Source organism: Cucurbita moschata, unplaced genomic scaffold (genome assembly GCF_002738365.1).
Source record: "Cucurbita moschata cultivar Rifu unplaced genomic scaffold, Cmos_1.0 Cmo_Scf00021, whole genome shotgun sequence".
Lineage (NCBI taxonomy): Eukaryota > Viridiplantae > Streptophyta > Magnoliopsida > Cucurbitales > Cucurbitaceae > Cucurbita > Cucurbita moschata.
The window spans coordinates 2,393,989-2,411,623 of NW_019268537.1; the positions used below are offsets into that span (position 1 = coordinate 2,393,989).

General features: G+C 35.3%; 3 protein-coding genes across 4 annotated transcripts; 1 reads left to right on the forward strand and 2 right to left on the reverse strand.

The window, feature by feature from the left end:
* Positions 1-5,894: 5,894 nt before the first annotated feature.
* On the reverse strand, positions 5,895-6,620 carry LOC111458716 (protein MIZU-KUSSEI 1-like). The gene has a single exon (XM_023101510.1). It carries the CDS (start codon positions 6,618-6,620, stop codon positions 5,895-5,897), a length of 726 nt encoding a protein of 241 aa, XP_022957278.1.
* Positions 6,621-8,991: 2,371 nt separating this feature from the next.
* On the forward strand, positions 8,992-11,505 carry LOC111458647 (ABC transporter G family member 21-like). The gene is made up of 5 exons (XM_023101405.1): positions 8,992-9,290; positions 9,358-10,162; positions 10,239-10,415; positions 10,503-10,681; positions 10,766-11,505. The coding sequence occupies exons 1-5, from the start codon at positions 9,186-9,188 to the stop codon at positions 11,456-11,458; spliced, it is 1,959 nt and encodes a 652-aa protein (XP_022957173.1). The 5' UTR covers positions 8,992-9,185; the 3' UTR covers positions 11,459-11,505.
* Positions 11,506-11,755: 250 nt separating this feature from the next.
* On the reverse strand, positions 11,756-16,875 carry LOC111458648 (isoprenylcysteine alpha-carbonyl methylesterase ICME). Of its 2 annotated transcripts, XM_023101407.1 has the most exons (12): positions 16,160-16,875; positions 15,817-15,893; positions 15,640-15,709; positions 15,454-15,534; positions 15,215-15,289; positions 15,003-15,104; positions 13,139-13,279; positions 12,909-12,974; positions 12,679-12,825; positions 12,460-12,550; positions 12,127-12,273; positions 11,780-12,031 (listed from the first exon to the last, which is right to left on the reverse strand). In XM_023101407.1, the coding sequence occupies exons 1-12, from the start codon at positions 16,585-16,587 to the stop codon at positions 12,014-12,016; spliced, it is 1,443 nt and encodes a 480-aa protein (XP_022957175.1). In that variant the 5' UTR covers positions 16,588-16,875; the 3' UTR covers positions 11,780-12,013. The 2 variants fall into 2 exon arrangements, with proteins under 2 accessions (XP_022957176.1, XP_022957175.1); XM_023101408.1 differs by having other exon boundaries at positions 11,756-12,273.
* Positions 16,876-17,635: the final 760 nt, after the last annotated feature.

Below are 17,635 nucleotides of genomic sequence, written 5' to 3' on the forward strand. Positions count from 1 at the left end.
TTTTTTTTTTTTTTTTTTTTTTTTTTTCAAAATAAATAACCTAAAAAAAAAGGTTAAAAATAAAAATAAATTGTTTTAAAGAGGTCCCACAAATAGACTAATTTTCCGGTATTTTCCAACAAAATCCCTATACCACAGTAGGTCGTAATGGGCTGGATTCAAAACTGGGCCGATGTTAGAAAGGCCCATTTAAAACCCTGTCTTAATTAATTAAGGTATTTTTTTCGCTCAAGAGTCAACTATTTTAAATTTTCCAACTACCCATATTAATTTTACCCCAATTAAAATTAAACTTTATTAAACCAGCAATAATGACCTTACAAAATTACAACTAATTCATTTTAATAGTTTCAATTTACGGACGAATTCAACAACATCAAATTATACTCAAATACAATAAATAACTTGATAAAGATTTACCAAATTATATACATTAATTTTTAAAATAAATTTTTATTAAATAATTAACCACAGTTAAGATGTGTAAACCAATGCCTAGTAAAATGCCAACCATGACTACAACCCGAGTCGATTATTTGGTATAATAATAATAATAATAAATATTTGGTCAAATCCCAAGACGACCATTTGAATTAAAACATATATATATAATATTGGGAGTAGAGATATTCAAAGTCAAAGTCAATAAATGAAACCAAAGTTATTTTGACGTCAACCTTAAAAACAATACCTTAATTTCTTGCATGTTTGAAAATGGAAAGAACATTTGGTAGACAAATCACTGATTTTGATTGGTTTTATTATAATCATGAAGTTAGTTATATAAGTCTGAAAACGTAACTAAAGATTTGAATTCATTCCCCATCATAATTATAAATTCGTATAATTGTCACATTATTAAACTTTCAACTTCTAAATAATTTGAAAATCTTGCCAATTCAGGTTCATATGATCCAACATTTGAATTTGATTGAGTTGAATTAGGTTTTTTCAATTTGAGTCGGATTGAATTTTAAAAAAATAAAAAATTAGCATGTTGACATTTTTTTTTATCGTTTCAATTTGACCAATACGAAATAGGGTTACAACTCAACTATATTCTATCATACTTTTAAGATTATTATAAAGATTAATGTTTGTAACCTTTATTATGAGTGATATGTTACGATGGAGTAAATATTTGATATTTGAATTTTATGAAATTTTAGTTATTAATATTACCGTAGATAAATATAATTTTTAATAATAATAATAAACAATCAACTACCCAACTCATAATTAAAAATTTAAATTCATTAAAAAATCATAATTTTAAATTATTTGAGAATGAAAAATCAAACATAAAGTTTAGAATAGTATAACCATCCTTTCTTGAATAAGCTTAGAGATAAAATTTAATTTTATATTGAATGAAATTTAAAAATCCAATCCTTTTTTATTTATGAATTTGTTTATATATATATATATATATATATTGAAGTTTTAAGGAAATTTCCTAAGATTTGTATGCCAATGACATTTTCTTATAATTAAAATTCCACGCGGAAAAAAAAAATTAATGAAAAAAAGTCAAAAGATGGTTGAATGAAAATATAAATTGACTTTAGCTACATGTGTTTTAGCAATGGGTCAACGTTTTAATTTCAATTTAAAAAGATAAATTTATTTTAAAATGATAATAACGAGGCTAAAAAAAATTAATTCTTTTACTTTATTTTTCACATACGGGTGATTGAACCCGAAAGCTTGAACCGACCTAACTTGAATTATAAAGATTGAATTAGGTTAGATAGAATTTCAAATTGAGTTGGGTTGGTTTTTTAGAACCTCGTCCAATTTAGGTTGAGTATAGGTTTAACATGCAAAGAACCGGGTCAACTCTAACCCAACCCAATTGCATTAAAAAAAGAGAGAGATCACAACAAATTGTCAAGCTCTATTAGAGTTCTATTATAGTACATTTTTCCACAATTTCTATTAGAGTACTCTCATTTGCATTCGAGTAATACCTCTGGCTTTGATATGTCAATACGGTTCATTATTAATGTAATGAATTCACAATTAAAAGCTTTCTTTTAAAAAAAATAATAATAATAAAGAGTTGAGTTGAGTTTGATGGTGATTTTTTGTTTTTGGTGTAATTAATTGGTCATTATATTTCAATTTTTTCTCGTTAAAACTTTTTGTAAACCAATTTTGCCCTTACAAGATTATTTTAGTCTTTATTAATATATTATATATATATATAAAATGAATACCTAACTCAATTGATTAAAATATATATTATCGATAAAAAAAAATCAAATTAAAATTTTTTTTTATCTCACGATAAAATTAACTTCATCTATTTTTACATTTTTTATGCGTTAGTTTTGGTAGATTATATAATCTCTATAATGAACGTAATTAAAAATAATTTTAATTCAACATAGACATGGGAGGGTCTAATACCTCGACAGAACCTGTATGAATTGACGTTTGAGATGGTTTGATTAGATGAACGACACATAGATTAGTTTTGATTGATATATGTTTGAGGAAATCGAAAAAGTCAAAAATAAATAGCATTTACCACATAAACCATAGTTGAGTTGATTATATGGGAGGAATAGGGTTGGGTGTGACACCAACCCATTAGCCTACCCCTAACCTATTTCCCCCATCTACTTTCCCCACCATTATATTGTGTGCCACATAATCTTATGTTCTCATGTCAACCCAACCACTCTTCTACTTTCAAATTCCTTTTTATTTCCTCAACTATTTTTCTTTCGATTATTTTGGAGTTCGTATATAAAAATAATAATATTTTCGCACGAATTTTCTGTTATTTTTTTAATATTTTATTTATTGATGCGAAAGAATTTGATTGTAATACTATATTCTAAAAAGGCATTAATATTACATTTTGACTTACATCAACTAAGTACTAAAACTGTCCAACATTCTAAACCATTATAAGTTGGGTACTTTTTTTTTTCTCGAGTTGAATAAATATACGGGAGATCACGAACTTCCAATCGTATAATAAGTTAATAAATAATTACATATTTATTAAAAATTAGAACGACCCAATATATTAAAAAAAAATAAATAAATAAATTGTTTATAGGACCTTCCAAACAAGTTCGAAGCAGATTCATGAAAAGATGGGTGAAGAAGTTTGAAGATTTGTGGTATTAAAAATGAATTTTGAGTTTAGATTCTATGAATTGATAAAGGCATCAAGGGAAGAAGTCGGTATCAGAAAAAAGCACCATCTTGACATTTGTGCTAATTGCATACCAACCAGGGCATCCTCTCTCTCTCTCTCTCTCTCTCGTTATATTTTGATTATATTTTAAGTTTTTTTAAAAAAATTTCAAAAACAAGTTTTTATTTTTTTATTTCAAGAATACTCTTACCATTAATTCTGTACTTCCAAAATATTTACAATTTTTTTTTTAATTTTTTTTATAAAGGTTAAGAGTGCTAAGGTTACTTTTAAAATTTTATGGGTGTTTTTAAACATAATACCAACATTAAGAGTATTTTTTAATTTTTTTAAAAATTAGAAGGGTATTAATGAAAAAATTATAAAATTCAAGGGTATTTTTAAAATAAAATATTGAAAGTTTCTATCCAAAATTAAAGAAAATATATATATTTTTTTTAGTTTAAAGATGTATTAAAATGGTATTTTTATTATTAGCATTTTTTATATATTCATTTTTATTTTTTTATTTACTATTATTATTATTTTTTTTGAAGATTTAAGTTTTCGTTGATAAGATTTAGTAAATGCTTTTAGTGTCATAAGAAAAATCTCAACAATCTGACAATGAATTCGCAATGAAATTAGAAAGAAATTCAAAGAGGAAGTTGTTCTTAAAGTAGATATAGTGTTTTTATTTTGGAAAAGATATTAAGAATTTAAAAGATAAGGTCAAATTATAAATTTAATTTTTAAATTTTGTTTCTATAAATTTTAAAAACTTACAATTATATATCAAATAAAATTTTAACATATTTAAAATTTATAAAAATGATTAAATCTTAAAAATAATAATAATAATAAAGATTATATTAAAGAATTAGAATAAAATGTGAAATTTATAGAATTAGTAATTTTGAGACAAATGTATGGTTCAGGAACGGATAATGTTAAGAGCTTAAATTAAATTAATCTAAACATCCTTTTCATTGTTAAAGTTTGTAAGTTAAGCAAGCATTTACTAATTGTGTGCCATTCTACTTACTTACTTCCTTACCTTACTTTCCCACGCAAAACATCCTCATTTTCTGTCTATTTCAATTTTTTTTTTTTCCATTTTCTACTCGCTCTTCAAAAATATATAAATAAATATATTATATTAAACACGTGCTCAACTTTAGGTATCTAAATGTAACATCGTTTTGGGTTTTCCTTCAAATTTCTAACGTAGAAGACGTTAAATAAGAATATATAAAAAATATATTAGATATAATATTAAATGTTGACCGAACCAAAACGGGTGTTCTCCCCACAAACCAAAACATTCCATTTTTCCGATGAGTTTCCACGAAAAATCCCAGCAAAAATAATTAAATAATTAAAATTAAAATTGAAATTGTGTAACGGTGCCCGGCGAAATTAACGTCCTCCATATACCGTTGACCTTTAAGATTTTTTTATTTATTTATCACTTTAATTTAAATTACTATAAATACGAATATATTCCCACATGCAAATTATTTAAAAAACAATGCTTTCTTCTTCTTCTTCTTCTTCCTCTTCTTTGTCCGCCATTTTCGTTCTCCTTCTCCTTCTTGTTTCTGGGTTTTGCTCTGCAACTCGGCCTGGTAAAACCATGGGACATGAGTTGAAACCCGACTTGTCGAATTTCAATTACAAGACGGGGTTCCGATATGTCGGTCAGACCTTCAGTTATCTTCCCAGAGGCGTCCCGATTCCTCCGTCAGGCCCTTCCGACCGCCACAACTCTCTGGTTGACTCTCTTCCTCCCAGTTAATAAACATTTCTTCTTTTTATTTCTGTTTCTCTGAATATGGAAATTGTTTTTTTTTTTTTTTTTAATTTTAATTTTGTGATACATATTGAAATGTAATTGTTGTGTTCCAATAGCGATGGAATTAAAAGTTATTTTTTAATTAAAAAAATTGTGGAAAATTTGGTATGGAGGAAAATGAATCGTATAAAATTAAACTTCATTCAAAGCGGTGGCGGATTATCCAGTAAGTGGAAAAAGACATCCACGTTCTTTTATTGCCAACATTCAAACATTAAAGCCCCATTTAAGATTAGCTCATGTTCCATTAATTAAACTATTAATAACCCTTTTTCTTTTTTATTTTATTTTATTTTTAAAAAATTATATTTGGGGAAAGCGTAACAGAGTGATTAATCGTTTTTATTATGGCATTTGCATTGTTTAGATTAAGGAGGAAAAGAATAGATTAGTAGAAGCTCTGACTTATGAGCAGAACGTAAATGCCCCCATTTAATTATTTTGTTATAATATGGTTATGTCATGGGGGAGTCTTAGCCCCCATGGTTCATCAACACCACACGTTTCGAAACTGTCGAGGATATCTCTTATTACACCAAATGGGTACATGAAATCTCGAGCTGTGTAACAATTTGTCATACCTAACACGCCCCACACATGTCTTAAAGGAGTATCGTGAATCTCGGGGTGTACATTCAATCCGACAATCCGGACTAACCCAACCCGAACTATAAGGGTTGGGTTTATATTAAGAATTATTCGGTATTAATGAGTTTGTTAGAGGAGGCCAGTCTAAAGATTAGAAACGCCCACGTCCACTAAACACAAAAATTTTTGGATTAAATTAAAGAAATGGTGTGATTAAATTTATTAAATTCATTTTTTTCAAGTTAACTCTTAACCCCAAATGAGTGTTATTAGAAAATGAACCAAACTCAATCAGGTTTACACCCTAAGCAGGTATATGCTGAGTTCAGGCCCTCCGTTACAATCAGGGCTCATCATGTAATAAGCTTCTGAATCCTTTGATCCGATCACCCGCTCGAACCTCGCCCTCATATACATCAATTCCTTGTCGGACCCATTTGCCGCCGCCGGCAAAACCCCAGCCCCCATCGTGATCGGCTCCACTGCCTTCAGAATCTTCTGCTCCTCTGCCCCACATTCTCTTCTACTCGCATACCCACATTTCTTCCCGTTACAATACGCTCGCCACAGGGGCTCTTCCAGCAACTTCCAGTTTCTCTTCCTCTCTGTTTTCTTCTCGCATTCCAGCGCCATCCGGACCAACCCAGATGCCATCTCTCCAACCAGAACGCTGGTCGGCGTCGAGAGCTCGATTAATAACGTTGGATTCTGTTTTGGGTCTTCTTGTAATGCGAAATGGACATGGCCTCGTCGGTACCCGAATAGCGTACCGACGACCCGGACGCCGAGGCGAGACCGGCGGGGAGTTGGGCGAATCCGGGTGAGGAGTGTTAGAATAGTTCGGAGCGTTAGAATAGTTCGGAGCTTGGAAATCGAACGGCTGGATGAGGATGAGGAGGAAGGTTTCTTCTTCTCTTCTTCCTTGCTCTGTTTACTGAAACGCGAGGATAAACTGTAAGATAAGATTTCTTCATTGAAGCGCCTAGAGAAAGAGAAGGAAGAATCATGGAGGGATTTGGACATGATCGTCTTGTCCAAGGAAGAAAGAGGAAAGAAATGGGTAAGTGGGTATTTGTAACCGTCCAAGTCCACCCTCAACCACTAGCACGGTTGGGGAGAGGTTTCAAGCTATCGTGGCTTTGCTTTGAGCTTCCAAAAAAAATCTGACCAACAGAGATAGTATTTCCCACTTATAAACACATGATCTTCCACTAAATTAATCGATTTGAGACAAGCTCTTTCTAGATCTTTATAAAGTTGCTAGAGAACTAATAAACTTGCTAGAAGATCCTTATAAAATGGCTAGAGAGAGCTTTCCAAACCCTTATAAACTTGTTAAAGAGAGGTTTTCAGACCCTTATAAAGCTGATATACAGAGATTTCCAGACCCTTATAAGGCTGGTAGGGAGATGTTTCCACACCCTTATAAAGAGTATTTCGTTATACTCTCCAACCAATATGGGATATCACAGTATTGAATCAAAATACCAAACAGTATTAGGAATCACGACTCTCTACCTGCATGATACTATCTACTTTGAGCATAGATTCTAATAGTTTTACTTCGAATTTCTCCAAAAGGTGTTAATACTATTCTGCTGGGAGAATCCTGAGAAAAAGGAAGGTGAGCGGAGGTACGTAGTTGAATTTCAGTATCCAAAAAACAGAAACACACAAAATATTCATAATAGTGCAGCCTGTAATATCCAGAAAGGCAGGCTTAGGCATGTCGGAGGCGGGGCGAGTTACATGGGATGCTGTATTCCTGTCACTGGCACGCGCAATGCTAAGAGTTGTGTCTGCCCTGCGGCCTGCGGCCTGTGCCATGGCTTTTCCTCTGTCTTTCTTATCCAAATTGGAACTATTCTCTGCCTTGTGCACTGCCCAGGCCTGCACCACGCCCACCCTTAATATTAGCTTCTACTCTTAAGCATGGAGCACATGAATATAGATTACAGAATGCTTAAAAGGAAAAGGGAAAGAAAAGAGTACCAAAAATGTTGAGAATGCGTGAGACAAACAGCTCAGAACCACTGTCCTCAGTGTCAATTTGTCAAACCAAGAACTCGAATAATGGTAAGCATTCACCCAATAAACACATTAAAATTGTTACTCTATTACCTCTTTACTAAGAAAAGCATATACATGCATATATAATACACATTTTGGGTATCAATACAAAGGATCTCATTTTTTTCATGACTCCACGACAATATGTAGCTGAAGTCGTCTTTTATCCTCTCTTGACATCAGTCTCGACCAAAACTGACCACATCAATGTGGTGGTCAATTGACATCACATAGTTCTCGAAAATTGACGATCTTCGAACGACCAAAATAAACAAGTTGGTTTGAGCTAAAAATCTTATATCCTCATTTGTCAACTCTCACTATAATTAATTACGTACTAATCCAATATATGTACGACTACAATAAATCATTGTACTTGTTAGGTTTTTGGTTCACATAACCATAGTTGTTAGGTATAGAGAGACTAGTGTTGACTTTCATTTAAGGTTTACCCAAATTAATAAAATCTCAACCAATTATTATAAAGAAGGGTACATTTTGAACTTTTGAGATAATTCATTTACATGATTTAATCACGATTATTGTTCATATCTAAATTTGGATCAACCGTAAGTTTGTATAATGGGAATCGAAATAATATTTACAAAATAGAAAATTTATAAATCGGTGTAATGTTAGACCACGTACACTTTAACGTTTAAGTTAGTATCATGCTCGTGATTAGGCTAGACTTGTTTTTTTTTGCTCTATTTCAGCCTACCTCTTTCATACAATTTATAGATATGTTGGAGCCACTATCCCTGCCAACAACCTCTCTAGGATTCTCCTCGAGACTCAATCATGGTCAGACTTGATCATGCAAGTCGAATTAGTCAATGGTCAACCTAGCTATAGATCGGTCGACCAAGCAATGACCAACCCATATTGATTGGACATTTCTTTGGTGGGTGACCAACACAGTTGGCTAATACTTTGGGTTAGGCTTCTTACGGATCCTCAGTCTCATTCTTTGTCTCATCTTTAGACTCGTGGCCTTTAGTGCGTATATTGGATATGACTAATAGCCTCACATGGTCTATCACTCCCAAATTGAATTCGTAGGGGTCATCCCTAATAGTTGTCCTCACTCTCGAGCTAAGTGTTACAAGTCTGAGGTGTTGTAATGTCCTATCTTAAATATCTTAAAAACCTCGAGAAGATTGACGACTACGACACTGACTGGGATAAATACACTATTTTTGTCGTTAATAACACTTAGGCAACTTGCATTAATTTAATTCTCGTTAATTATACAAATTTAATGCCCTCTTATTGTTGATCTAAATTTTGGTATCACTAATTATCACTAATCACGAACTCCATGAACGCTGTAAATCAACCCGTTTACAATTCAAACAAATCATAAAGCCTTGATCATCGTTGACGTATATGAACAATGCAAGTAACTAAAATAAATGATGAAATGGCTATAAATTATGACAAATTAATTTGTTTGTCACCATGGCCAAACAATTCATACCTTCAATTTCTCTCCTTCTTCTCTGTGTATGATCACTGATGAGTTCCTCCAAGCACCAAGAACATAACAATGGCGACTCCCCTTCGAGTTCGAAGCCGGCCAATCCCATTTTGCAACAATTGCTGCAATCCATCACTCTCAAGGTTAGTATACAAATTTTGGAGTTTATATCCGATAATGGTAAGATTGTAATGGTAGTTTTGGTATCAGTTCGAAGATGTGGAGTATAGCGTCAAGTTGAGGAGCCCAAAAGCCACATGCTTTGGTTCAAACGGTGCACCCATTACGCGGACCATTCTGAATGGCGCAACCGGAATGGTCCGGCCGGGAGAGGTTCTGGCAATGCTTGGCCCATCTGGCAGCGGCAAGACTACCCTCCTTACCGCCCTTGCTGGCCGTCTTTCGGGAAATATCACCGGCAACATAACCTACAATGGCAACCCATTTTGTGGCTCCATCAAACGCAACATTGGGTTTGTCCCACAGGACGACTTGTTCTATGCTCACTTGACAGTGGTGGAAACTCTGACTTATGCAGCTATGTTAAGGCTTCCCAGAACGCTTACGAAGGCAGAGAAATTGGAGCAGGTTGAAATGGTAATCAACGAGATGGGTTTGTCGAAATGCCGGAATGTTTGGATTGGGAGTCCTCTGTTACGGGGAATTTCTGGTGGGGAACGAAAACGGGTTAGTATTGGACATGAGATTATAATGAACCCGAGTGTTGTAATGCTGGATGAGCCCACTTCAGGGCTTGACTCTACCACGGCTGAGCGCATTGCTGGGACGTTGCGGCGACTGGCTCGAGGCGGTCGGACGGTGGTGATGACAATCCATCAGCCGTCGGCTAGAATCTATGCGATGCTTGATAAGGTGCTGGTCATGTCGGAGGGATCGTCCATATACTCGGGGGATGCCGGTCGAGTCGTTGAGTATTTCGAGTCCATTGGATATGGTGCTCATGGGGGGCTCAACTTTGTGAATCCTGCTGATTTTCTTCTTGATCTTGCTAATGGTAAGGAATTTCTTAGCACCTTTGACATGATTACGAGAGTAAACAATGAAGGTCTTGATTTCTGTGTTGGGTGCAGGCATTGCATTTGCATCTGATACAAAAGAAGATGATACCCAACAGGGGGAGTTTCCTGAGGATCGTCAAACAGCAATCAAGCAATCTCTGATATCCATTTACAGAACCAACTTATACCCATCATTGAAGGCCGAGATTCAAGCGGAGCCTCAATCGGAATCACCTCCATTATTCACCAGTCACTCATCTAATCTAATCTAATCATCTCCTTCCCCTTTCTTTGTGTTTTGATCGTTCCAATCATCTGCTGCTGCATTTTTTGTAGGCCAACAAGAACGATGGGCGTGTAGCTGGTGGGATCAATTTGTGGTGTTGCTAAGTAGAGGGTTAAAAGAAAGGAAACATGAATCCTACTCTGGCTCAAGGATTTTCCATACCATGTCAATCTCAATCATTGCAGGTATTCTCTGGTGGCGATCGAGCATCTCAAACCTTCAAGATCAGGTATTATTTTCCAAACCCAATTCTTAAAAATTATAATCCATGGATTTCCAACCAAATATTTCTCTGGGGACTTTTAACAAACAGGTTGGACTCCTATTCATCTTCGCCGTTAACTCGAGCATTCTTGCTATTTACATGGCGGTTTTCGAGTTCCCAAAAGAGCAATCGATTCTCAACAAAGAGCGAGCCTCCAGTATGTACCGTCTCTCTTCTTACTTCATGGCTCGAACAGTCATCGACTTGCCGATGGAGCTGCTATTACCGGCCATGTTCGTGACAGTACCTTACTGGATGAGTGGCCTAAAACCATCGGCATCCAAATTTATTCTGACCCTTTTGGTCACTCTTCTCAACGTGCTGACCGCTCAAGGGCTAGGCCTCGCACTTGGGGCCATTCTGATGGACGCAAAACAGGCTTCGACCTTTGCTTCTGTTATAACCGTGGGGTTTCTGATGCTGGGAGGGTTCTACATTGGACATCTCCCAGGCTTCATAGCTTGGTTGAAATATCTGTCATACTGTCACCACGCCTTTAAGCTTCTTCTGGGAATTCAATACACAGAAAATGAGACTTACGGCTGTGGGGCTGGGCTGCAATGTCGAGTAATGGATTTTCCTTCTATCAAGCTTGTGGGTGTTGGCGGCAACTGGCTGAGCGTGGCTGTTTTGGTACTAATGGCGGTTGGGTTTAGGGTCGTGGCTTATGTTGCTTTGAGGGTGGGGCAGCCTTTATGGCCCCGATTCAAACTTATTTTCCTCAAACATTTACGATCTTGAATATAGTTTAGAACAAGAACAATAATCAAACTAAGAAATAAATTAATTTTCTTCCCCTTGCCTCTCCTGAAAATTTTGATTCCAAGTTATCATGTTCTCCTCCTGAATTGTCTGAAGTGAATGATACATACACTAGTTATCATTTTGAATCAACTAATGATTGTGTAGCACCTCAAAACTCATCATTAGAAGATACTTTTTTAGATCTAAAGTACTATTTATAAGAGTGTGAAAACTGCACCCTAGCAAACACATTTTAAGGCGACAACAATACGTAACGGACTAAAGTAAACAATATTTGCTAGCGGTGGACTTAGGCTGTTACACATTAATTCCTCGAACTCGAAAGCAACAAGAAGACAACAATGGCATTACCCAATCATGCAATAATGTACAGAGTTTTCCCCCTCAGAGTAAATCTAGAGAGACAGAGAGGAACGTATGGTTGACTAAGACTACATTTCATTAGAATTATCTACTAAAACAATCTCATTGATAGTTCGGCAACAAATCTTACCAGATCAGGGTACTGCCAACTTCATTTTCCTCCATTTGTCACCTACAATGGATGGACTGCAAGTAAGATCAGAGGGAGACAACAATTAACATGGGGATGTAGGCTGATCGCTCGCATGGATAATAATGCATATTGGTTAGAAGGGGCTAACACTACGAGCCAACATCAACATAAATTCGGGTACAAGGCGTCTTCTTGGAGGTGCCACCGCATCTTTAGCCAGGGCTTCTGCATCATCGGCATGGATGATCGCCACAAGATCTTCAAACATCTGATCTTTGCCTCCCCTCAACGGATCCTGCATAAAGAAAGATCAAGGTTAATTGGGGAAAAGGAAAAAGAAAACTGTTCAAACCAGCAAACTACTTCATGCGACTGTAATAGTTTTGCTATTCAAAATTTGTAGATGCATGAATTGAAGACAAGGGAACTATTGTAGAAAGTGTAGACAAGGTTGCCAAAGAATCTTAAGATGTTCTAATACCTGAACAAATACATCTGTATGTGTCTTTCCTTCGTAAAAAAATGTTTCCGCTTTCACTCCAACGCTCTGAAGAGTATCAGCAAAAGTTTTACTGCATGGAAACAAAACTGCTTGAAATACAAGAAATGCTTTAAATTTGGGAGGATAAGCCTTTGGAGTTTTAAGGCATCATCTACATCTGTGTTACGTTTGCCTTTGCTTAGCTACAAAACTATATACCTTGAATCTGATGGTATAGAATAATCTGCTGTTCCATGGAATAAAATGATGGGAGGAAGAATCGAGACTGCAGCTCCCATGTTGGGTTCTTCCAGGATCAATAATTCGGGTGAAAATCGTTTCAAGGATTGTTCTCCTTCCATTATGCTGTAACGAAGTATTTGATTACATTATAAAAGATTCAAAACTATGTATGTATAATAATACTTTTTTGCAAGAACCTCAAATACCTTAGAAAAAGAGAACGATATAAACCTCGAGAGTGAAAGTAGTCTACTAGATTGAGTAAATTATACCTGTTTACGAGTAGAGCAGAAAATGATAAAAAAATTATTATAAAGTGACAACGTCAAATGGAGAAGAAAAATTCTGATATGCAAAACATTATTATAGAAGAGAATGCCAAAGCATACCCTTTTTATAGGCTAACTCTCGACTCCATAGTGGTAGAAATACTCACCCTCCTGATAAACCAAAATAAGCTTTGATCTGGGACACACTCCATGAGATACTTTCTACTTTGCGAACCTCCTTCATTGCTTGCTCCAAAAGTGTGCAGGCAGCTATATGAGCGCCAGCTGACTGACCCATTAGATAAATTCTGAAAGAAAAAAAAAAAAAAAAAAAAAGAACAGGATTTCACAGTTAGTACAATCGAATGGTGAAAGGGATCAGATTTGAAGTAGAAAATCGCAGCAATATGATGCCCTTTTGTGTAAAGGTTGAAAAAGAAAACTGCAAGGATATATTAAGAGGATTAGTTTTCTCTTTAAAACTCTTCTAAAAAATTTCGTCATTCCTTCAAAATGTTTGCCCGACCACATGTTCATTTCTCCTTAATCGACTCTCAAATAAACTCCGAAGATTCTTCATGGAGTTCATACTTCTCATGTTCATCATTTTTGGCACCGATCTGCCCAGTTCTGCCCTATTTACGTACGTTTGTAACTGCACGTCAAATTTTTACAAATTTTGTTATTGTTCGACCCAACCCACGAACATCTAAAACAAACACCCCATTTGCGCAGCTCGAAATCAACTTGCTTATATCTGTTTTTCTCAATCGCGACTTGTTACGTTTTCAATAAACATGGCTTTCTTTGAGAGAGATCTGTTAATTTTTCAAGAAACATGGCTTTTTTGTACTCATCCTTCCCGGACCCACGCTCTTTAAACAGCCATAAGTAGTGATTCATCTCCTCTGGGTTTTCTTCATCCTTAATCGTTTTTTTTTTTTCTGTTCTTTTTTCTGATATTCTTCAAGTTGATGTGAATTGATAAGTTGAAACACCTTTGTCAAAATTGTTTGAACTCATCTCCAAAGATTTTTGTTTCACTTCTCATCAAATTCGTTGATGCCAAAATACTTTAAATTCATGGTCAAGAACACTATCCCTGATACTAATCTTAGTAGAATCCCGAATTTCATTGTGCCAATCTTAATGTTGAAGGAGGAAATATTTGAGTAACTATTTGATGGGGTTGGTTCTCTCGCAAGGTTTCTATTTTTATTCTTGATTCCGTAACCCCCCATATCTAGTTATAAACGCTCTGAACCATCATTCCTGCTTACCGTTACCTTGAGTTCTTCGGGAATTTTCCATTTCTTCTTTTGGGTGGAGCAGCACTTTGTACAGAGATTTTATTTTATGAAAAACCTTAGACTTCCATTTGGAGGAAAACAACCATTTAAAAATGAAGGATTACACTAACATGACAAAGCCTACAAAAAGGAGTCAAACTAAAAGAAATGACTCCGATCAAGAGAAATAAGACCTAGTGAATAATTGTAAAAGAGGTTAGAAACAAAATTCTAGATAGGAACATAGAATCTAAAATACAGAATCAAATATTGCTATAAGAACTCTCACGCCCTCTGAAGATTCTGTTGTTTCTCTCACATCCCAAAGACCCCACAAAATAGCACACTCCAAGCCAGTGACAATAATTGCCCTTTATCACAAAAGGGCGGGTGGAGGATAAGCTCCTCAATAGACTCCCTGCAACTCCAACAGCTGACAAAGCTAAAACTGAACACCTCAAAAAACTTGCGCCAGACCCAACTAGTAAAATCACAACTCTACAAGATAAAATTCAGGCCTCCGCCATCCTTTGTACAGAGACATAAATCCATCTCTCTTCATTATTTTAAAATAAGATCCGAACTAAAGCTCAAGGATACAATTCTCCCCTTTCAAGATTAACCACTTTTGCAACAAAATGACTAAATACATATGGCTCAACCTAACAGGAAGTTAATTTTTAAAAAAAAAAAACTGCAGAAAAAAGTTATAGCAGTAAGATGGGGGAAAGTAAAACATTACCTGTTTGGATCGCCTCCGAATTCTCTAATGTTATTACACAAGAACGAGATACCTTGGGAAGCATCATAAATCATATCACTCATAGTTCCCTGAGGAAAATTTCTACATCAAAAGTATGTACAATTTATCATTAACTACATTGAGAGAGGATTTCATTCGGTGAGATGGACATTTGGCAATGATGATTACATCATTTATTGAGGCCGAATTACCTGTAATCGATGCATGCTACGATGATACCTCTTTCGGATAATTGTTGTCCTAGAAGACAACCCCAAGCTTTGTAGCTGCATCGACAACGACACTTGTATTAGTTATTTTACTAGAACCCTTTCTCAACTCTATCATCATATTCAACATAATTTCCATAATCATGATCACTTGGAGTGAACAACCCGCACCAGTGACAAGGGCATAAATTATAGACCAGTCAAAGACTATCAATGCTTACCCAATAATCCAAGCCCCTCCAGTAATAAATGCAACAACTGGTTTTGGCCCGTCAATATGTTTTGGAAGATAAAGATCCAACCTGTACCAATAAATTTCATGCCTCAACATACAAAGTTGAAATTACTACATGCACTTTCATCTTAAATTCACATAAGAGAATATAAATCTTTTATTGGTTCCTCACTTATTCCTTGGTTTATCACCATAGGGTATACTTCTGCGTATCTGACTGGATGAGAAATAATAGTATCCAACTGCAAGTAACAAAGTCACGATGATCACCCGAGCAAATGGGTGGAAAATATTAGTTCACTTGACATTGCAAAGATAAATATGGCAAACTACAAGAACCTTAGCTCACCTTGAAGAAAACCTGGAAGAAGAAACAATGAATAGCAACCAAGTGCGAGAAATCTTGCAATCCATCTGAATGCTACCCTGAATAATCAAATAAGTTGTAAAATCCCAAACATGATAATCCACCCAATAAGAAAATGTGATGATACATAACTTAAAAATCTCCATAAGCAGATATTGTACACTATGATCTATAAATTTGTATCCGTGAATCTTGATTTATATACGCTAATCAGAAGCAAGAAGAGGATTGGATTAAGAAACAGATCTCTTAACACTATCCCAGCAAATAAAACAATAGCCGATGACAAACCGACGAGAAAGAGGAAACGAGTCAAGTATTTTACCGAATATATTTCGAGAGTTTCAAACCGAAGCGAGTCAGTAGAAATTTCTCAGCTCTATCAGCATCGGCATTCTCGACATCACGATCAATAGTCTGGTGGCGGCCGTCACCGGAAAGATAAGATAAAAAGTTTTCGCTCTTGACTCGCCTCCGCTTCTGCTTGTAAGTATTGCTTCCGGAGGATGAACTGGATGTGCTGGAAGCATAGCTTGAAGTCCTAGGAAGAAGGGGCTTATAAGCTATCGTCTTATCATCCTCAAACAACGGAGAAACAAGAACTCCAGTCCTCTGTTCATCGTCTTCTTTAAGCAACATTATGTCTAAGGCAGTAGATGAAGTTTCCATAATCGAATTGGCATCTGAGGCCCTTGAGGTAAGTGGAGACGACGAAGGGGGCTGGGTTATAGGTAGAATCTGAGGCGACGGCATTCTTGCAGCCGGAGAACGCGAAAATCCGGAGAGAAGGTAGGATTGGAAGCGACAAATCTCAACCGTTCTTAACTTGCCGTCAAAAGGCCGTCGGCGCAGAGATCCGGCGGGTCAAATTTGCAGACGCGACCGAGATATGAAGATCGCGAATTGGAGGGGGTAACAGAGAAGATCGGGAGCGGGAAGGTATAGAGGGTGATAGAGTGGCCAATAGGAGTTTGCCACGTTGCATCTTACATTTCTTTGACGGATTTCACTATGGAGCCGTCGTAGTCTCTCTCTCTCTCATTATTTTTATAAAACCAATTAATAAAATTACGAATATATTTATGGATATTTTATAATAAATCACGAAAATCATGGACATTTAAAATTTGCTGCTATTGGGCTCTAGGCCCATTAACGCCCCAATTCCTCTTCTAATGGTCCAATTAGATTCTTGGGCCAGTTTCCGGCCCACTGGGCCATGGCCATCATAACGAAAACAAATTCTTTTATTTTTTTATTTTTTATTTAATAACAATTATTTATCTTTATTAAAAAAAATAAAGATTATATTTATATTTATCGACTAAAATTTGATCAAAGAATATCATCATAAAACTGTATATTTATTATCACATAACGCTTCTTTTTTTAAAATAATTTTAAACAAAAATTATAGAAGAGACGTAAAATTTAAAAGAAAAATTAGAACGAACTTAACTCAGTCTTAGTATTGGTTGATGGGCTCAACGAGGGATGGGGATGGGGATGACGCATTCCTCATGATTGGCAAGACAACCTGAAATTGGAATACAACTCCTCTTAGTTTTTCCTTTTCTTTTTTAGCTCACTTTTTTTCTTTTTTCCTTTTTTTTTTTAATTATTATTATTTTCCTTTAAAAAAAAAAAAGAAGTAAAAGGAAAAGTAGTGACTGGGAGATGAAGGCAAGAAAACGGGGCCCCGATTCACCACCCAATCAACACAATTTCAGTTAATAAAACCAAAATAGCCTCAATTATTGCTTTGTTTTATAAAGTTACCACTTTTTTTTTTTTTTTTATT